The 23,052-nt window shown below is 43.2% G+C and overlaps 1 protein-coding gene across 2 annotated transcripts in view; it reads left to right on the forward strand.

Moving 5' to 3' along the window:
- Positions 1 to 8,765, forward strand: part of INKA2 (inka box actin regulator 2) — a 31,959-nt gene extending 23,194 nt beyond the window's left edge. For both annotated transcript variants that reach the window (XM_083172802.1, XM_083172801.1), the window contains exon 2: positions 4,131 to 8,765. In XM_083172802.1, coding sequence (XP_083028928.1) covers positions 4,131 to 5,147 — 1,017 coding nt within the window. In that variant the 3' untranslated portion in view covers positions 5,148 to 8,765. The remainder of the gene's footprint in view (positions 1 to 4,130) is intronic.
- Positions 8,766 to 23,052: the final 14,287 nt, after the last annotated feature.

Consider the following 23,052-nt stretch of genomic DNA (forward strand, 5'->3'; position numbering starts at 1 on the left):
CTTCTGAGGGGTGGACAACTTTCCATAGCTGGACGCTGTGGAAAGCCGTCCTTCCCATCGTTCATCTGCTGGTAATACCTTAAGATATAGCGGGGCATCATGCTGTGTGTAAGGGTGATCAGCCAACCACCTGTCCAGCCGTTCCAAGGATCCGCTGGTGAATGACAGCTCAGTGGGCATGCTCCCACCCATTTGTGATGTCAGTCCCGATGGATCAGGCAGTGTGTATGGAGAACAAGCTTCCCAATCCGTCTGTAGATATATCGGCAGATCTATTGATCCGCGGATATATCTACCAGTGTGTAACCATACTAACACACTGGTATTATAATGATGTATTTAATTTGCATTTAAAGGCAAGTTAGATTAATTGGTGTGGAAATACAGTACATATTTGCGTAAATGACATAGTCTATTACTTATTCTGTTGTGTTTGACACACATACAGTAGTTGAAAACTTGCATTCATCTAAATGGGAATGCATCATAAAGGCAATAAGTTAATGAGAAGAGTTTTCATAACTAATCACTCATGTTTGTCTTGATTCGATGTGTCACAGATGCTTATATAAAGATATTAGTTTATAATATGTCACTAAAAAGGACACATAATGCCCTCTTACTGTATGTCCTATATATGCCACTCAATGCCCTGTCATGTCCCATTAATTTGCCAGCCTTAAAGCTCGCTGTCCTGCCACTTTCATGTCTCAGTGCACAATCATGCCCCTGGAAATGCCAGCATCAGTGCCTCTTTAAAATGCCAACAAGAAATACCTTAACATGTTAGCCAGAGCAAACCCTTAATATGCCAGTTTCAGAGCCCCTTTAATATACCACCTTAGAGCCACATCATGCACCCTCAAAATGCCAGTCTCAGTGCTCCCTTGATATGCCAACCTCATCGATATGTCAACCTCAGAACCCCACTTAATTTGCCAGCCTCAGAGCCCCCTTAATATAAAGACCTTAGAATCTAATATGCCAGCCACAGAGCCTTCCTCTATGTTAGCCTCAGCACTCCCCTCAAGTCTGACCATATAAATCACAACATGGGCATTCCAGGAGGGACAACATGCTCTGTCCCTATCTTCCTTCTTTACTTATTTTTGCCAAACACCTTTGTTATCATTTCATTAAGAAAAAAAAAACACAGATGATGGAAATCATATATTAAGACTGAAGTCCAGGAACAGAGTATTTTGTCCCTCCGGAATTGGTCATGTTGGGGAATATGTATTTGTCAGCAGGCTACTGTATGTCCGCACTAGCAACACCAGTAACTCACACCGACAGAAGCTGACGTGGGCGGGCTGGAGCAAGAGAGAGGGCTGGGTCACAGAACTGTGACATCGCTGCAGCCATTTTGTACTCACAATGGGCAACTTTGTAAAAATATTATTCTTTAGTTCCAGCCTGTAAATGTTATATACACATTCTATTTGTCCACTTGTTCAGTAAATTAGAAATTAATGTATTATGGATAAATGTGATACTGCACAAAGTACAGGGCAGTACGGATGGTGTAATGTTAGCATTACTGCCTCACAGCACTGAGGTCACGGGTTCGATTCCCACCATGGCCCTAAGACATGCAGAGTTTGTATATTCTCCCCGTGCTTGCGTAGGTTTCCTCCGGGTACTCCGGTTTCCTCCCACAATCCAAAAATATGCTGGTAGGCTAATTGGCTCCCAACAAAATTAACCCAAGAATATCTGTGTGCGCGTGTACATGTGGTAGGAAATATAGATTGTAAGGTTCACTGGGGTAGAGACTGATGTGAATGTTCAACTATACTCTGTAAAGCGCTGCAGAATATGTATGCGCTATATAAGAAACTGTTAAAATAATAATAATAAAATGATACACAATACACTTGATAGCATTCAACATGTTATATTATGTAAAGTTCATAATGCAAATGATTGTCTCTCCTTATTGCCCTTATGAAAACTGAGGGTGGTAAAAGGGTTCATTTATTCAGTGCTGTGTTCCTCTTTGCATGTGAATAAAGATTCTGAGGGGGAAGGAAGACTGAAATCTGTCAAACCTCCACATTTTAGCCTGAGCTGCTGTACTTTGCAGGAAAGGCTACCATTGTAAAACCACAGACAGCTGCCATGGTGTACTGATCATCATGCAATGGGAAACCTGATACTACAAGTGGGCCCAGAAGAGTGAGAGGAAGGAAGGAATGAGCGTGTAAGACTGATACTACAGAAATATTAGATGCTAGAAAGCCTGCTAACAATGCAGTTATATGATAGCTTGGCGCAATTGTAGAACACTTGCAATCCCCCCCTCCCCCACCCCACCCCCAGAAATGACTATTAAAGATGAGCAAGTACGGAAAAATGAAATACATATTTTAAATGTCAGTGCAGTCACACATGTCACTTTGATTGATGGGTTTTATATGGCTCTTACACTTGGAAGCGCTTGGTACCTGTCCCGAGTAGGCGGGAATATGTTATATACTGAAACTGCTCTTCTCTCATTGCATAGCTTATATAAATATGTCTAGTGTCCCTGTGTAACCGATACACTGCCATCTGTTGGCAACGAGTGAAACTACATCTCTTTCTCTTTCACACATACAGAAACAGAGGCAATCACAAGGTAGTAGACTAGCTTTCAAAGCTATTGCTTTGAGTGGGCTTAGCTAGTGCTTGATAAGTGTGACATATATAATTCAGGAAGATTAAACTGTAGTTTGCTCACAAAATGCTGCTTACTGGGAATTTTAGTTTTTTTCAAATGGGCAAAACCATGTGCACTGCAGGGGGGTAGATGTAACATGTGCAGAGAGAGTTAGATTTGGGTGACTTAGTTTGTTTCTGTGCAGGGTAAATACTGGCTGCATTATTTTGACACTGCAATTTAGATTTCATTTTAAACACACCCCACCCAAATCTAACTCTCTCTGCACATGTTACATCTGCCCCCCCTGCAGTGCACATGATGTTGTCCATTAGAGAGGGAATTTGCTTTTGCAAGTGAACCAGAACCAGGCCCATAATTTTGCCCAATTGACAAAGATTTGGTTTTACCATTAACTCTGAATCAGGCCCAAGTAAGTAAGGACCTGTGAACATAATGGCTTATGACTTCATTTGAGCGAATGCACTTTCTAGTGGGTTAGCAAATAGTTCCATAAGCTACGGTAACTCATAAGATGTGGCCCCTCCTCACCACAGGAAAATGTCACTATTCATGGGTCCGCAGAGAGGGGATAGGGATAAATTGATGTGAATCGCATATGTGCTACATTTTCTTTCTAAATATTTTTCATTGTGAATGTTTGTTAAGGGGCATACACACTGCGCGATTTCTGCACCATTTCTAAGCGTTCTGACAGTGTATGCCCCCAGCAATGGCAATGCGCGGTCCTGCATGTCACTTGCACGTCTTTCCTGCTAAGATCGTAGCATCTGGTCTATTAGCGTAGGCAAAACGCTGCTTCGCACAGATCGCTCAGCACACATTGCAGGTGTGATTAAGCATGTAGCTCAGCTGCCGCCTCCTGTGTACAGGGCTTTACTTACTATCGTCTTCCATTCCTGTGGTATAATGTTCTTTTAATTTATTGCTATTAATATAGTATTTACTTTAGGTATTTATTTCTTTATTTATTTAGTACTTTATTTCTGTCGCCGAAGATGGGGCGAGCGCTGATGTCATGTGACATCAGCCGCCCACCTCAAGCACGCATTGTCACTCGTGTTGCTACAGATTACGGGGTTGATTTATCAAGCCTTCAAACAGTGAAGGTGAAGTTGCACATAGCATCCAATCAGCATCTACTTATCATTTCATATAATTCGTTTGATAAATGGTAACTCAAAGCTAATTGGTTGCTCTGGGCAACTCCTCCCCTGGTCCACTGCTGAAATAACTTCACTGCTCAATACATTAGCCCTTGTGTATCTTATATTTTGGTTTGGGTGTTCTTGCTGGCTAAAATAAGAGTAATCCTTCCTCAGAGAGCCTGTGGCTGCATGATAATAATAAGAAAGCATTGCTTCATTTATTTCTAGTTTTTGTTAAGTACTTTCATTAGGGAAGAGTATTTTGAATTGTATTCTTATCTGTCTCTATGTAACTAGATCTCTTCTGTTCCTCTCCACAGCTGTCAATGAAAGAAGTTGGAGAAGACTTGCAGGAGCAGATGAACTGCATGATGGGAGCACTCCAGGAACTGAAACTTCTCCAGGTTCAGGCGGCACTTGAGCAGCTGGAAATTTCAGGGGATCAAAACCATTTCCAAAATATTAGAACAAATCCATATTGCCATAGTTCACGACTAGCTTCTGAGGTCAGGCATGAGTCCAGAAAGCAGACTGAAAAGCAATGGGCAGGTGGGGAACGTCTAGACAGCAGCTCGTTGGCTGGCAGCCGAAGGTCACGCGCTACAAGCTCATTTAGCCCTGTCTCCATGCCAGGCCCAACACAAGGTCATCAGGTATTGTCTGATAGAGGAAGAGAAACACAAACTACACATATGTCCTCTTCTGCCAACTTACCACCAGTACAGAGTTGGCCCATGCATGAACCTCAGTTCTCCGCTTCCAACTTTCAGAGCCATCATCATGTGACCAATGCCAATTCTGACCATGATCAATGTAGCGAGGAATTTGTGTGTGACGAAGCAAATGACTGGACATCTTCACTTATGTCCCAAAGCCGAAACAGGCAGCCTCTTATTTTGGGGGACAACATCTTTGCAGACCTTGTTGGAAACTGGTTAGATTTACCCGAGATGGAAAAGAAAGCAGACAAATCTGAAAACATATTAAGTGTTAGCAGATCCCAAGAAATCTACAAAAAGATATCTCTGACAGCCAACTTTTTCAAAAAGTTCATAAGAAGTGTGCGACCTGACAGAGATAAGCTACTTAAGGAGAAGCCAGGTTGGCTACATATTGAAGATCAAAAATCTCAAATATCCAAGAGGACCAAGAAGACAAATAAACAAAAAGGTGTGTTCTATTTTCCAACGCAGGTGGAAACTAAAGGCAAAGTGGAAAAGCCAGGCAAAAGTAATGGAAAAAGTATTGAAATGCCTACAATATATGCCAAGAAAGAGCCAAAACAAGGAGAGCCTATGTACATAGGGTTTGACATGAATACGGCTGTCTGGGTCTAAGCAGGGAAATGCAGTCCTCACCTGTGTCTGATGTTTGTGGACATTAATGGGCATTACGGGGCTGTGGTGGTGGGTGTTGATTTTGTAGTCAGCTGAGCTGAATTCTCTTAAAGCGTTTTGTCTTTATAAAACTTTTTTGTTATAACTTTGGTATAAGACATGTTTCTTGTACATTTTATATATATATCAGCTCAAGGAAAGGTAGAGAACCAAGCTGGCTCTTGGCACTAGAACATGACAATCGTCTTTCTACTGAGCATAAATGCAGACTTTAATTTGCTACAAAATGTTTCTGACAATCTGCCTAGGATGGGCTTGCACGTCCCTGTGTGGATTATCGACAGGTTAGGATTTCAGCCAATTACAGACCTCAACAATTCACTTTGTGCAATTATAGAGCAATGAAAATGACCTGTTATTGAGACTTATCTGAAACTTCACACAAACATCAAAATGAGCCATCAACATAAAGCTGGTGTTAAACTTTGAAACTGCAGGATATTTAACTCTGACGGGATCTAACATTCATCTCTTAAAGGGAAGAAGAGAGGTCACCATGTTTCACAATGCTATGAGCAGAATAATACCTCCTGGTGACCGGACTGGTCTTTCCAGCCATTACCTCAAGCCCTTATTATTATGTTATCATGTTTGCATCTCCAGAGATAATTTCAAGTAAGAGAGCAGAAGACGGAAATGCACTGATGTAATGGATCTAACTATAGTATCACTTGGTTATCAAAATAGATATTGTTGTTTATCATGGACAATAAGAAGAAATTATTGTATACAAGAAACAATACATGTTATGTATGCCACTTATTGTTTATTTACATAATAGATAATAGTTACACTCAGCTATAACAAAAGCACTTGAGAAACTATATGGCAAGTTGTTCAAACATATACTATTATGCATAGTTCATGTGTATTGTAAGCACGGATATGCTTTTTTGAGATATTATCTGATGAGAAAATGTGGGCGGTGTGCATTTATGTAAGCATGGTGTGGTTTCTAATGAATGAGTTAGGTGAAAGCAGGTACGTATTGTGTATATTATGCTAATCCTTGTCAGATTCCATCTCCACATACGAGGGCTGTCATTTTTTATTAGCCTGGTACTAGCTCTGGGACTGAAAACCTGGTGCCTGACCGGTCAGCGCACGTGCAGGAATAATCTAAAGATTTTCATTTGCTAAAACTAGGATTTATTTACTATTTAAGCAAAATAAATAAATACAGTCATCTAGTCATTGAAATACAGAGAGGCTGTAGGCCTGATTCTGACTCGCATGCCAATCTGAATATGGACGCGTCGACCAACTGTTAGCCTACAGCGCATATGTCACGGGCTGCATATGCATTTGTCCACGCCTCATTCCTTTCTCTGTGATGACCAAGGGTTACTGGGTGGCAACAGGATGTAGGCACGTAGGTCACGTGTATGCAAACTCCATGCCAAATTTGATTGCATGTCCTGTTTGAAGCATGATTTAGGTGTAATTGTGGATGATGTGGAAGCGGCTGTTCTTGCAGGCTAGAGAATGAGGTGGTGCAATCACATAGATCCATATGACTCAGAATACAGGTGCTTAGTTGCTATAGTATTCTCTACACTGCAGGACTGCAATTGTGTTTGCATTACACTTATCTCCCAACCTTTATATTTCCCAACAGGCCACGTGGCCGGAAGTGGGACCACATGCCGCTTTTAATCGTCATACTATGGCTGAGTTCGGCCTCTCCCTGCCCTGAATGGATGTTTCGCATGTGCTTCCATTCACCTCTGCAAATCTGCAGCTAGAGCAGTGGTTACTGTGTCCCCCAACCGCTAGTTGGACACTGTAGCCCATGGGTGTGACAGCGGGACAGTTCCCAAACAGCAAAACTGCCCCACTGACATCAGAAAGGTTGGGAAGTTCCATTAAAAGGAAGATCAGAATCCGGCCTTATATTCAGAACAACCCTGGTAAATCCCACAAAGTGAGGGTATATAGAAGTGAACAATTTGGTAAATTTACACAATTGATTGATGGTGTGTAGCTTATTGTATGGCTTATTTAATCACTTTTCCCATTATCTACAGTACTTATTTATTTAGCACCTTCTAGAAGATAATAGATAGTATCTGATTGGCTGCCCATAGCAACATCCCATTTAAAATAGAACACCCATCTTGTTAAATTTCCCCCTTGTCTCAGACCTGATAGTAGATCCACATTAGTTTTGGGGCCAAGTGCTGTACTCCTGAAACTGTAATAAAAAGCCTGAGTTTGAACACAGAGGGCGAGATGTACTAAGCCTTGAAAAGTGATCAAATGGAGAGTGATAAACGACCAACCAATCAGCTCATAACTTTAATTTTTCAAACACAGCCTGTGGCATGGCAGTTACGAGCTGATTGGCTGGTGGTTTATCACTCTCCATTTGATCACTTTTCAAGCTTAGTACATCTGGCCCACAGTAACCCTGGCACATGCATATTGCAGATTGCCTGCAAAGAATAAAACACAAAGCCCTCTAAAATGATGCTTTTATCTAAATTGTGCCAAATCTGTATTTAGTCATTTTTTTCATAAGCCTCCGATAGTGCATTAAGGATATTATAGGATATATTGACATGCAACTCACTTCTATGTAATGAATCACAATATGGAAAGAAGGTCATTTTTTTTTTTTTAAATACTGCTTTGTTTTGATGTCAAATACCTATTTTTTCCCATTTTTATAATTTATTTCTTATTTGCTTACATCAGTTAGAGTGTTATTAGATGAGTGAAATCTAGGTTGTGAAGCTGTAAAGATGAGTGTGTGCGTAGTGTACAGAAATAACTGTGCTAAGTGTATCTGTGAGCGCTTCTTGCTGGTATTGCTAGTGATGTTTTCTTGCGATAGTGCTTGAGGAGAAAATTGGATTTATACATGTCTAGCGTGCAGCTGTGTGTTAGCCATTCATTGTGTAGAAATGTACAGCATACAGTACAATAGCTTTTGGGACAGACACTATTTAGACTAATATAATCTTCATTAAGGGAAGGCAAACTGGAAAAATGTGAATAAAAATATCCCTGTTCAGAAGCGCCATACTTTGGTTTTTAAAGATGTCAGACATTGTGGCCAAACAGACTATTTACCTTTCAGGTTAAATGGCAAGAGTAGATGAAAAGAAATGACTAAGGGGTGCATTTACTTAAGCCTCTGAGGGCCAGATGTATCAAGCTTCAAAAAGTGATAAAATGGAGAGTGATCAACACCAGCCAATCAGCTGCCATCTGTGATTTTTTAAACACAGACTGTAACATGGCAGTTAGGAGCTGATTGGCTGGCTGTTTATCACTCTCCATGTTATCTATTTTTGAAGATTGATACATCTAGCCCTAAAAGTGAAAAGTGGGGATGTTGCCTTTAGCGACCAATCAGAATCTGCCTATAATTTTGTATTATGAAATAGAGAAATGATGGTACTTGTGAGCTATCCGGGCTGCCGATTTCTAAATCGGGTCGGATCGGGCACATCGCATCGCATGCGACCATCGGATGCGATGCGATGCGATGACCCGATTTTTCCATAGGAATCAATGTTAAAATGGACTGAGTCCATTTTAACATGGAATTCAATGGGAAAAAGGGGTCCTTTTCATACCCCTACTATCCAAGTGGGCATGGAGTTGGATATAAACCTGTGGCGAGCGTAGCGAGCCACCGAGCCCGAAGCAAGCCGAGCGTAGCGAGCCCCGCGAGGGGACACAGAATACCGTCCCCTCGCGGGGCTCGCTTCGCTCGCCACGCTTCGGGCTCGGTGGCTCGCTACGCTCGCCACAGGTTTATATCCAACTCCATGCCCACTTGGATAGTAGGGGTATGAAGAGGACCCCTTTTTCCCATTGAATTTCATGTTAAAATGGACTCAGTCAATTTTAACATTGATTCCTATGGAAAAATCGGGTCATCGCATCCGATGATCGCATGCGATGCGATGCGATATCGCATCGCATCGCATCTGATTGTATACCTTAACTTAAGGCATACAATCAAAAAATCGGCAGCCCAGATAACTCACAAGTACCGAAATGATAGATAGAATCGTATTTGTTGCGAGGACAACGTACCCACTTTTCACTTTTAAAAGCTTAAGGATATTTACCCCTCTATCACTATAAAGGACGGGTGAGCAATAAGTGACCTTCCAGCTGTAAATGAACTGCACATCCTTGTATCAGCATGACCAAATAGCAAAACTAAAGCAAGGCATGCTGGTATGTGTAGTTCATCAACAGCTGGAAGGCCGCTTATTGTCCACCCCTGCTATAAAGCATTGATGAAGTGCATTGTGTGGATCTTCTTGCTGGATAAAAGAAGCATATTCTTGTCTCAGGAATAATTTATTACTACATGTAAAAGCATTACTCCATTTCCCTTCATTTTCTGATCATAATTAGCCATAGGGTTTGCTGTTCTACTGGTATCTATGTGAAGTAACAGAACAGGCGAAGCAATATTGTATTAACCACTTGTTACTGAATGCAAATGTACAGATGTGGTGTATTGAGTATTTTAAGTTATTCTGTTATGTTGTATTAAATGCTTGTCTAAACATATTATGGAGATAAATTGAAGAATGGATGTTCCATTATGGTAAAACTTCAACCAGAAGAATTTTACATAGTTATCAATTTTTCGGCTGCCCCTCTCTTAGGGAAAAATGCAGTATGCCTTGGAGAGAGATAAGCTGCTACCCAGTAAGCTCCTAACTGGCATGTTAGAGGCTGTGTGTTGAAATAACAATTAGGAACCGATTGGTTGGCAGTTTGTCTCCACTTTATCTCATTCAAAAGGCAATGGGGGAAATTTACTAAGATGTGTATTCTACTTCACATGGGATGTTGCTATGGGCAACCAATCAGATCCTGTCTACTATCTTCTGGAGGGTGCTAAATAAATAAGTAGCTTCTGATTGGTTGCCCATAGCAATATCACACGTGAAGTAGAATACACATCTTAGTCAATTTTCCCCAATATGTACTAAGCATTAGAGAGAGATAAAGTGGATAAGGTGCCAAAAGCAATAATCATCTTTTGTTACTTATCTAGCATAGTTTGTGAAAGAAAGTTGTAAACTGATTGGTTACTATGGACAACTTTTCAGTTTTATCTCTCGTACTAGCTCCTAGCTGTCATTTTACACAGCCTGTAACTTGACAGTTAGGAGTTGATTGGCTGGTGCTTCATCTCTGTCCACTTTTCAAGGCTTAGTACATCTGGCCCTCAATGTTTGTCACAACACAGCTTGGAAATGTGTGGCCCTGGTTAGCCAATCACAGGCTCTGCACCTTGCTCCATCAAATTTCCTGCAGCTATCAAACTAGAATGATCTTTTCAATTGCCTCCATAAATCACCTATTTCCTGTTATTGATCCTGTTATAGATTACTATAACAGTTTAGAAAACAACAATGTACATACTAATAACTCCATGCATAAGTGATGTATTTATTTATATCTTTGAATCAATATGATCATGTATAAAATCTCAGTCATTGTCACCTTGTCACAGTCATGTGTTGTTTATGAGCAATCAATGAAAATACTATAAAAATGATCAATTACAATTTAAATAAAAGACACCATTACCATAGCTACTGTTGTAGACATCATTTATTGAAGTCAATGATTTTGGGGTCTGTGTTTGACTGTCTTGAAATATTGCATGGATATTCAATATAAAGGGCCTAATTCAGCATGGATCACTAATGTGACAATCCGCACTGGATTGCGAGGAGTAAGCCACCATCCAGACAGAAAGAGTAGCAGCCCTTTGCAAAATTGTGAATGGATCACAAATCCCAAATGTTTTGCAAATCCATACGCTATACCGGAACCACCTAAAGGATTTTTCTGTAGGCCTGAGGCTTCCACTAATCTGCGACTGAGACAGGGAGGAAATGTTCATCACTGACGTCACAGACCCTCCTCAAAAACATCTTGGCACGTTTATGGTTTTTCCACCACACCCATAAAATGGCAGGCTTTCACCCCAAAATGCCGGCTTCCTGTCAGTCAAATTGCAAGAGGATTATGATCTATACGCGTTGTCTGTCCCTAATTCCACTTGCAAATGTGAGATTCGATCGGTACGCATATGCAGTTGTTTGATAAATGCTAGATTTGCTAATTGATTAGCGATCCACGCTGCATTAGCCCCAAAATTCCTCAAAGGAAAAATGTGTCAGTTCATCATACTTTTATACATATAAAATGAATGACTTTGATTAATTTCCTTTGACACACATTGTGTCGCTCTCATATCATGTTTAGGCAGTTTTCAGCACTAACACCTATATTTTAATATAGTGACAATTATTTTGTACACAGTTTACACTGCAATGGAGCTAAAAATTACTTTGAGCTACTGTAAAAAGACTGTACTAGCAACATCACAGGTCCTGCGTTAAATATGAACTGCTAATTAACTAGCACAAGCTGTGCTTAAGAAATTGTGACGTTGAAAATGGTTGAGCAGCCTCTTTTGAAGACACATCAGTCTCTGTATATCTTCTCCGCTGACCTCATCATTATTCCCAAATTACAGCTAGGCATGCATGGCCTTTGCCTCCAGCTAAGTATTCATCCAGCACATCTGGGACACACAGTCATGACATCACCTGAGTGTCTGGAGGGCACATTCCAGGCCTAAAAGCACTGTTCAATAAGCAGGGTATTCTCTTTATCACAGTGCACGTCAATACATCAAGCATGGAATGTATTTATATATGAGAGGAGAAGGTTATTAGTGTCACAGATAATGAAATGTGTAACAATGATAGTAAATAAAAGATCACCTAGATTAGACTCAGTAACAATGTGACACTTCCCTTGGAATACGTTGTTACTTCAACTCGTGGGTTTTACATTAAGAAATTACATTTCAAGGGTATTGATCAGTGTATTCATACTGGGACAGCTTCTCTGAAGAGCAATGTTAAAAATTTACTTTTGCAACGAATTTCAGCAGTGAAAGCTTACACAGCCAAACAGGAAAAAAAACAAGAACATTGTGGGTGGGATGTACCAAAATCTTGCGGTACATCCTGCTTGACAGCATGCTGATACTAATGGCATATGTACAGTGCTTATACGCAGTGGCGGTTTTTACCTATGGGCTGCAAGACTGCAGCCCCCCAGGTAAAATCCGCCACTGTCTCTGCCTAAGTGAAGCCAGATGCAATCTGCAAGACTGCTCTGGCTTCACTGTGACTGGCAGTGACTTCCTATTGGAAGTCTGACCTGCCAGTCACTCAAGGCATCCCATCGGGCATCCCTCTCTCTGCGTAAATGCGCGGCAGCCCCCAAAACGGGTTCTGCGCATGTACAGTACCACGGACCATACTGAGCATGCGCCGGACCCGGGAACCCGATCAAGCCTCCAGGGGCTGCTGCAAAGGCAGCCCCCGGAGGCTTGGGCCAGTGCATGCACAGTATGTATGAGGTTACTGCGCATGCGCTGGCCCTGTACAAGGGACAGGGGTGCGCGGCGTCCGGGGACGGCGGCAGTGTCTGGGGATGGCAGCGGAGGAGGGGGGCCCGCATTGCGGCAGCCCCCCTCCTCCATAATGGTAAGAGCCGCCACTGCTTACACTTTTCAACGTGCTCACACGTCTTCATCAGCTCCTGACGAAGAAGTGTGAGCACATTGAAATGCGTTAAGCTCCCCTTCATCTTCTGCACCAGCCTGCATATTGGTAATACCAGACCGATTCACTACCATTCCGGACCAGTTTATTCATCCTATGAGAACCAACCAATCTCAGACTTTCATGCAGCCAAAGCAAGGTATTCATATAACATCAAGACTGTCTATACTCATGGCCAACGTCAAGATCCTCCATTGGGTATTATTCCATAACTTTTCCATCTTCAATTATCTCTAGCTTAAGGAGTTATTATATTCATCGTTACTCCAGTCTGGTAACTATATATTAATTCTGGTGCAGTGAAATGTTACAATTGTTTTTCATCAAAATGGAGCAATTATGCTAGCAAAACCTTTTGTTACATTTTTTTGGGTGAGAATTCTCAATTTTTATTCACTTATACATTATATGTGTGTTATGACTATAATAAATGTATATGTATTTGCACATGTATTAGTTTAAATTATTCAGTCAAACCCGAGCGCTGTATTTATTTTTCATTATTTATCGTATGTTTGGGAGCTTTACACCCTCCCCATACAGCAGCTGTAGCTATACTCGTGGTTCCTCTTTTGTATTTGTCTATTGAGGTTTACCAGACCAGGCCCATAATACTTGATAGCGGAGTACTGTATCACTCACCTACTCCAGTGATGTCATAAAAATATAAGTACATAGCACGGAACATTTTCTGTCATGGCAATCAGCAATTTTACCTTAATTCAGTTTCTAATCTGATTGCTCAGACACAGGCAACTGTCAGCAGAACCCAAAATGTCTGCAGTGAGATGGTAGGAAAGAGACAATCCTCTGTGACGGCCTTTTAACTGTGAAACAAGGGACATCATGCTCTTTAAAGGAAAGTCTTCATCTGACACAAAGTAGGATTATCTCTCGGAGGATTACTCGCTCACAGCAGGAGTGAAGATATAATTAACTCTATGACTGTCAATGATGGCAAAGACCCCAATAAGCTATTTCTCTGTGTGATGTTCTGGGCTCGCATGTATGAAAGTAAATTTAAATATAGTTAACTTAATATTGTTTTTCCCACATCGTTTATGAAACTTGAGGAGGGATAAAATACATGTTAAGATGTGGACCACAGCGACTGGTTTTATCTCCGTGTCCTGTGTGAAGCAAAACTGCTGACAGAGTTAATGCTTTGGCTTTCCCAACTAAAAACACATGGCAATATTCTTTTTTTTTACAGCTGTTAACTGGGCTGATTTTCCCACAAGCCTGAAATATCATCCCTAAGGAATTTCTAATTCCTTCATATTCAAATCTTCAATACATGCTTTCGTGGGAGCTGGTTGTAACATGCTGCTGATGTTGCAGATACTAAGAGTGACATTTAATAGACTGCGATAGTTGTTTTTTTTTTGCGAATTTTAGGCAACAAAATGGTGTTTTTCGCACTTTTTTCCCAAATCGCATACTTAATAGGGTGCGCCAAGTCCTATAATTCGCATGTTTTGTGCGATAACTCGCACTTTCTTACTTGCCAGTTTTAATTCGCATTTTTATCGCATCCACCTGTTTTCGCATTGAAAAGTATACAAATCGCTTATTTAACGGAATTCGCATTTCAAAAGTGACTAAAAATCGCCACCAGGTCCTGATGGGCGAATTGACCTAGAAGCAACTTTGGAAATGGTTACATTTTACACAGGTGTCCTCATTTTTAATAAAAAACTCCCCTACATATACCCCAACATCATTATGGACACCTGGTGTAGGTGGAGTTTGTACATTTTTACCCATATCACCCAACATTTGCACATTATATATCGCTAAATATAAGCCCACCTCCATCTGCACAAGTCTCACCCTGATCAATTTTTTAAATAAATACTTTGGTATGAATCGGGACAGTTGGGAAGTAGGCCTGTTAGTCCCAGACAAGTATTGTTAGATGCAGTTGCAGGTAGAGTCAATGCAATGACAGGTTAAAACTGACACAGAACTGAGGGGCAGATTTATTAAGCTTGGTGAAGTGTTAATGTGGCTGGTACTTTATCACCGGCCAATCAGCTCCTAACTGTGAAGTTACAGGCTTGCTTTGAAAAATGACAGCTGATTGGCTGGTGATAAAGACCAGACACTTTATCACTTCACCGAGCTTAATAAATCTAAGTCTGAGTTAGCAGAAGCAGCCTAAGAATTGCACTAGTAGGCTTAAAGATGTAAGCAGCACAACAGGGCCATACCCTCCAAAATGACCCATTTCATTATGTACAAAATGCTCTGTTCCTGGACTTCGCTCTTATTGTATGATTGCCATCACCAGTGTGTTGAACTAGTTAATTGATAAGAAAGGTGTTTCACCTCAGGCGATGGAAATCATACAGTAAGAGGGAAGTCCAGGAGAAGAGCATTTTGTACCTACTGGAATGGGTGACGGGTCATGTTGGAGTGGATATGTTGGGCCACATACCTACTCCTACACCTGGCCACACACACCATTCTTCGACAATAACAGTGTCCCCCCTCTGTCTTTTTTTTCCGGACACTGCATCAGTTTGCAGTGATGCAATGTAAGTAGCAGCTGGCCTACAACATTTTAGGCATTAATTTGGTTGCATCCTAATTACATACCTCAACATTGGAAACAAACAGTGAAATCGCCCAGTGTGTATGGGTCTTAAGGCTGCATCCAAACTCCCTCCCCTACAGAAATTCTAAAATACTATTGAACTGCTAGATGCAACCAATGTACCTACATTATGAGCATGCCTCCTAGCTTCCCAGGTGTGGGGATGAATTAACAATCTGCAAAAATAGGGACTTTCTTACCAAAATCTGCGCTGTTGGTGCATTTAGTAGCAGAGAGGAAACGGTGGGCCTGATTCTGGTTGACATCGCTGCTTAGTGAGCCATTTAACACCGCCCGCCAGACAAATGAATACCCGCCCCCCTGCCGCCGTCCGAACATTCCCGCTGCATTGTGAGTGGATGCTTTGCATAAATATCTATTGGCAGGGGAGCATACGGGGCAAAATCATTCCATGGTCCCTGTTCCCCTCTTCCAAATATATCAGTCGTAACTGACCTATATTTGTGCTGTCCGGGTCCAAGAACAGGGGCTGGCAGCTGACATCCTTTGACGGGAGCCGTCCCACCAAGGTTTTTTGTGGGTGTGGAGACAGATACGTTTTTGTGGGTATGCCCAGGAAACGCTGGGCATCCCCAATGGGAAGCCGCCTGCCAGCCTCCATCCTGTCCCCCTGTGCAAACACACAGTAGCCCTGCACAAGTGCATATGCGAATAAGAGCATGTGTAGATCGCAAACATCGGTCCCTGGTGCGAATACGCAGGGGACCGATTGGACCCCAAATAGGCCCTATATATTTTGACCAGACTTGCTACACATAGCATATACATCATATCTAACATCAATAAGCATCATGCAATGTGCACACATTTTGTAACAACCTAGTGCAGCTATGACGATTAAACCAAAGATGTTTGTACCTATAATAGTACCTATAATATAATAGTGTGTGTCTTTATTCAAGCATGTTATAAAATATTCAGTCTTAGGACAGATCTGTTGACTACTAATTGTTGGCCGGAATGTGATGTTGTGAAGTAGATGGTTGTGTCCATTAGAGTCCTTATTGTTTTTTAAGGAACAACCAAACATCCAGCATTATCCTGTCATCTTACAAAGTGTACAGGGTGCAGTGGTTTCTTGGGTTGGCTTTATTTGTTTTAAGCTAGATTGTGGTTGGGTTGTACCACAATAATACAACTATTAATAGTAACACTGGCAATTATACAAATAATGTTTTGTATTCATGGGTTGGTCAGTGATATATATGTCCTTAATTATAATGCAGATGTTGTGAGAAGATGCACCTACCTAGTAATAAATGGTTCATAATCAAATGCTGCTGGCTATGCATGTGCAGAAAGGGACATACTGTAATAAAAACTCAGCTAAAGAATCACTGAATGCTGATTAAGCAGTGAGGTAGACATTAACCACTGAAGGGTTCTTGCAGGCTGCACTTTAGTTGCTAGTCATGTGTTATGGTAATGAAGGTGGACATAAGGCCTATCAGAGCAGGGGGGAGGGTTTAGAATGATTAGGAGTGATCACGTGCTAGAGTGATCTGCCTCTGTCCTGAGAAGCCCCACCCACCCTTCCCTATTTTTCTTCTTCGGCGGCGATAAAGAATGGTCATCTCTAATAGATCTGTGTGTATGTAGATAGTGGGTGCACTCTCCCTTGACATCGATTGTCATGGGCCATGCTTCTGAACGGGGGATGGCCACACCATCTGCCCGGGTGGTTGTGTAGGGAGAGTGATCACCAGCGATGTTTATGCATGGTGATGTTTAACCCCCACTTTCCTATATTGACCGTTCTTTGGTGCCGCCACCATTTATAGTTATATAGTTAACTGTCAAAATAAATTTGGGCAATATATCAACATGGCAAAGGTGGGAAAAGGCTGACGTGTTTTTCATATACTTTTTCTGTGTCAACATAGTGCGACATTGATACCATATAAGTGTATTGCGTGCAGTCGCCATGCTTTGGGAACGATGCCTGGCTGAGCTTGTCACACTATTTTATTCTCCCCCTATACCCGCTGGGATGGTAAAGTATGAACAAGTACATTTTTTTTTTTAAATCATCAATCTTTTCCATGTTGACCTTTTGTCCATGTCAACCTTTTGTATGTCGACTGTGGACCATTTGCTTTTTGATCTATCGACTGCATCCCACAATGTCCCCTACAGGAAAACACACACACATTGGCTCCAATGGGGGGAAAAACACTTATATTGGCCTACACAAAAAATGAGACAACAATATTTGATGATAGCTCAAACAGGAAAAAAAGAACATATTGATTCATTGCCTACACAGCCAGAAAAAAATCTAAAACATTGATTCTACTAGCCCCCTACAGATGACTGCCCTCACCTGCAGCCTGTCACAGATAGTTGCAGAGCGAATTGCAGAAGATCAGCCTCCAGTTTCTCCAGACCACAAAGTGCTTTTTTCTAGAATTTCCAGACCAACCTCCCCTGGGCACTCAGCACTTCATCGCCGTTTTTAGTCCTGATCACCTCAGCATCACATCAACTGCCTCCGCCACTAAACTCTGTCCCACAGTCCCCCATCACCATCCTCAGCCACAGAGCCGGCCCTAGCCTAAATGACGCCCTAGGCAAGATTTTGGCTGGTGCCCCCAAGCACCGCCACTAGTTCCGCCTCTGACCCTGCTCCCCTTTCCCAGCACCATCAAGCCTCATCATAGCAGTCATCATTTTGGTGCTCCTACCCGCAATATTTTAAATAGAAACAGTGCACACATTCGGTGCGCAGCCCAAACAGGGGTGTGTTCTTGTTGGGAAGGGGCATGGCCACACAATACTACCCCCAATTCAAATTATGCCACACAGTAGTGCAACTTTATTCACATTATATTATGCGATGGTGTCCCTTATTCACGTTACATCACACAGTAGTACCACTTTACCTTATGTACAAAAATCCTCACATTATTCACATTATACCCTTAGAAAAAAATCCTGGGAAAATATTGTATTTTAAGCACCTCCATGGCCACACTGCAACCAAGCACAAAGCAGTGTGTGCTGGGCAGAGGAGAAGAGCTGCAGCTGCTGCTGTCACTTAAGGGGAGGGGATTCGGGGCCCCCACCTGGCCCTTCCATCAGACTTTGGCCTGGGTAATTTGTACCCCCTACCCCTCTTTCTCAGCACCCCTGATAATACCATACAGTAATGCCCCTTGCACATGACACACATTATTAATGTCCTTATAACCATAATGCCCCTTACACATTATGCCAACCTTTATTAATGCCCTTCATACACATAATGACACACATAATGCCCCTTACACATATGTTGCACATTATTAATGCCCTTATACACATGACACACATAATGCCCATTACACATATGTTGCACATTATTAATGCCCTTATACACATGACGCACATAATGCCTGTTACACATATGTCGCACATTATTAATGCATTTATACATTATGCACAACCAACCCACCCGCAGACAGCACTCGCACAGCCGCTAACACTGTGACCTCTGCCTCTGCTTGGATACAGATGTTTCCTCATACATCTTGACTCAATAGGCCATGCAGCTCCTGGCCAGTTCTGCTAACATTGGGTGCCTTTTTTGCTGAGAATTCATCTTATTTGCTGTCAGGTCCCGCCGCGGCCGCCGCAGCCGCGCCGTCTGCAGAGCATTGCGCCGGGTAGTTTACTTACACAGTAAGGCGCCTTGCTCCCGGCACCATCTCCCAGGCTCTCCGTCGATCCCCGTCGCCTCAGTCAGGACCAGGGTTGGAGGTGATCCCTCCGGGGGTCCGGCTAGGTCCGTGGCCGGCTCCCGGGATGGGCGCCGCCATCTTGGTTGTGGCGAGGTAAGCTAGGGGCTGGGTCAGATATAACCTCCCATGGAGGTTGGGCTCATGACGTCACAGCCTGGGGGAATAAAAGGCAGGTCTGCCTAATCCCCAGTGCTGCTGCTACTTCTGACTCTGGTCAGTCCTTGCCTGACAGCCTGTGTGCTCTGTTGGATTGCCTAGTATCCTGTGGGACCTGTCATCTGCTGAGTACATCTCCTAAGTTTCGTTTTACTACCAAGTGTATTCCTGAGTTCCGTCATTCTGCCAAGTGTGCTTATCCTAAGTTTCGTTTTACTACCAAGTGTATTCCTGAGTTCCGTTATTCTGCCAAGTGTGCATATCCTAAGTTTCGTTTTGCCACCAAGTGTGTTCCTGAGTTCCGTTATCACTTGTTCAGTTCCTGAGGCATACGCAACGCCCCTTGGAAGCTTCCATCAGAGGGCCGCGACCTGCTGGGTGGACGCAGCGAAGTCCAAATCCCCTTGCGGGGACCCCTGGTGAAAAACGCCACTCAGTTAGATTCCGCACCTCTGCCTGGGAGTCACGCCAAATTCCAAGGGGACTTCTCGCATGAGACGTCAGTATATCAGACCCGCCATCCTCTCGCCTCCTCTTGCTTCTGTGTCAAGGTCTCCCTCCGCCGTGGATCCACAACAACCGGGCGTGACAGTTAGCAGCAGCCACATGGATTCCACAGTGGGGGCTGACTTCAACACGGAGTTACTACAACGGATCGTGGCCCGTCTGGAGGGCCTAGAGGTTTCGCAAGGGCAACTTACCCAAGGTCTTCGAGATATTGCCCACCGTCAGGAGGTAATGCAGGCTTCTGTCTCCCGTGAGGTCCCTGTCCCGCCAACTCCTGAACCGGTTCGACTGGTGGGTCTGCCAGCACCTTCTCCCGGACATTTACATCTGTCTGCGCCCAGTAAATTTGATGGGACCCCTAAACTGTGCAGGGGGTTCCTCAACCAATGTGATGTCCAGTTTTCTCTACTGGCCTCCAGTTTTCCAACCGATAAATCCAGGGTAGCCTACATCGTGTCCCTCTTGTCGGGTGCAGCTCTGGATTGGGTATCTCCCCTTTGGGAGAGGAATGATCCACTCCTGTCAAATTACGAGGATTTCATAATTCAATTTCGAAGAATTTTCGATGAGCCAGGTCGTTCTACCTCTGCGGCCCAAGAAATCATGCGCCTGAGGCAGGGAAATCGCTCAGTGGCACAGTACGTCGTCCAGTTTCAAACTTTAGCTTCAGAAGTCGCCTGGAACGAAGAAGCATTGGTATCCGCATTCTGGAGCGGTCTTTCTGATAGATTGAAAGATGACCTGGTATCTCGGGATCTGCCTGCCAAACTGGAAGATCTCATCTCCCTCTGTAATAAGATTGACATGAGGTACAGAGAACGTCAGGCGGAGAAATCTAGAGGAGATCGCTACAGGGGTCCTCTTCCCCCGCTACTCCAAGCTTCAACCCCACCTCCATCTGACGAACCCATGCAAATAAACCGAGCCCGGCTCACACCCCAAGAGCGTCAACGACGTTTCCAAGAAAGACTGTGTCTGTATTGTGGAGATTCCGGGCATCAAGTCGCCCAGTGCTCTCTTCGCCCCAATCCGGTAGTCCAAGGCAAGAATAGAGAGGTAAGATTGGGACAACTCTCTACCTCCTCCGTATTACCTGACTCTGTTATTCAAGTCCAACTTTGTTTCACAGGTCAGACGTTGATGACCCAGGCCCTTCTAGACTCCGGAGCTGCGGGGAATTTCATTTTGTCTTCTTTTGTTGAGTTGTATTCTGTGCCCATTAAAGATATTGCAAACCCAGTGCGTCTGACTGCTGTCGATGGGAGTTACATTCCTCATGGTCTAATTCTATCCAGCACAACACCCTTATCTCTGGGCATTGGGGCCTTACATCGGGAGGAAATAGAATTTTTGGTAATTCCCCGAGCCACGTCTCCAGTGGTCCTAGGTCTTCCTTGGCTCCAAAGACACAATCCTCAAATGGATTGGCCCACGATGCAGATAATGGCCTGGGGTTCGTCATGCGTTGGTAGCTGTCTGGCTAAAGTGACTCCTCTGAGATCCTCAGAAGCTGATAAGAACTTTCGGATCCCACATGCATATTTTTCTTTTGCTGATGTCTTTAACAAACAAGCAGCGGATGTTCTTCCACCACATCGCGAATGGGATTGTCCCATTGAATTACTTCCTGGCAAGGTGCCCCCACGGGGTCGAATCTACCCTCTATCCATTCCCGAGACGCAAGCTATGAGTGACTACATTTCCGAGAACTTACAGAAAGGGTTCATTCGACCTTCTTCCTCCCCGGCCGGCGCAGGGTTTTTTTTCGTCAAGAAGAAGGATGGGACTTTAAGACTCTGCATCGATTATCGAGGCCTAAATGAAGTTACGATCAAAAACAAGTATCCGTTACCCTTGATTCCGGAATTATTTGATCGGATTAAAGGAGCGGTTATCTTCTCCAAACTGGACTTAAGAGGGGCCTATAACCTCATCCGTATACGTGAAGGAGATGAGTGGAAAACGGCCTTCAACACCAGGGATGGCCACTACGAGTATCTGGTCATGCCATTTGGCCTAAGCAACGCTCCTGCAGTTTTTCAAAACTTTGTAAATGAAATCTTTAGAGATCTGCTATATCAGTCAGTCGTGGTCTACCTGGACGATATTCTTAGTTTTTCAAAAGATTTAGTGACTCATCGGATGCAAGTAAAGGAGGTCCTTCAACGTCTCCGTAAAAATCGCCTATACTGCAAACTCGAGAAGTGCATCTTTGAACAAGCCTCCGTACCCTTTCTAGGTTACATCATTTCAGGACAAGGTTTGCAGATGGACCCGGAGAAAGTTCAGGCCATTCTGCATTGGTCCCAACCTACTACACTCCGGGTGGTACAACGTTTTTTAGGGTTCGCCAATTACTATCGGAAGTTCATTCGAGGGTTCTCCACCATCGTGGCACCCATCACGGCTCTGACAAAGAAATCCGCCAATCCTGCAGTATGGTCTCCTGAAGCATTGTCCGCCTTTCAGCAACTGAAGCAAGCCTTCACTACTGCTCCTGTTCTCCATCAGCCAGATCTCTCTAGGCCATTCATACTGGAAGTAGACGCTTCCTCCGAGGCCGTTGGGGCAATCCTGTCTCAAATATATGAGGATGGTGTCACTCATCCTTGTGGATTTTTCTCTCGTAAGTTCTCACCAGCTGAAAAAAATTACGCTATAGGGGAACAGGAACTCTTGGCCATCAAGCTGGCGCTCGAAGAATGGCGATATCTTCTAGAGGGGGCACAATTTCCAATCCAAGTCTTTACAGACCATAAAAATTTGCTATATCTCAGGAATGCCCAATGTTTAAACCCACGACTGGCAAGATGGGCAATGTTTTTCACTCGCTTTAACTTCAAGTTATGCTTTCGCCCCGGATCTCAAAACGTCAAAGCCGACGCACTGTCTTGTTCTTGCTCTTCTGACTCGGATGAGAAACAGCCCTATCCTATCTTTGATTCGTCAGTTTTTGCTGCCACTAGAATAATCAGTATTCCCCGAGGCAAGACTTATGTGAATCCAAAATTGCGCAAGAAACTATTACAGTGGGCCCACTCTTCTAAGTTTTCTGGACATCCCGGGGTAAGGAAAACGTTAGAATTTCTGCAAAGGAAATATTGGTGGTCTTCAATGAGGTCAGACGTTCACAGTTTTGTCTCCTCCTGTCCAGTATGTGCCCAACATAAATCACCTCGCCAGTCTCCAGCAGGAAAACTCCTGCCACTTCC

This window comes from Crinia signifera, chromosome 2 (genome assembly GCF_055691185.1).
Source record: "Crinia signifera chromosome 2, ASM5569118v1, whole genome shotgun sequence".
Taxonomy (NCBI): domain Eukaryota; kingdom Metazoa; phylum Chordata; class Amphibia; order Anura; family Myobatrachidae; genus Crinia; species Crinia signifera.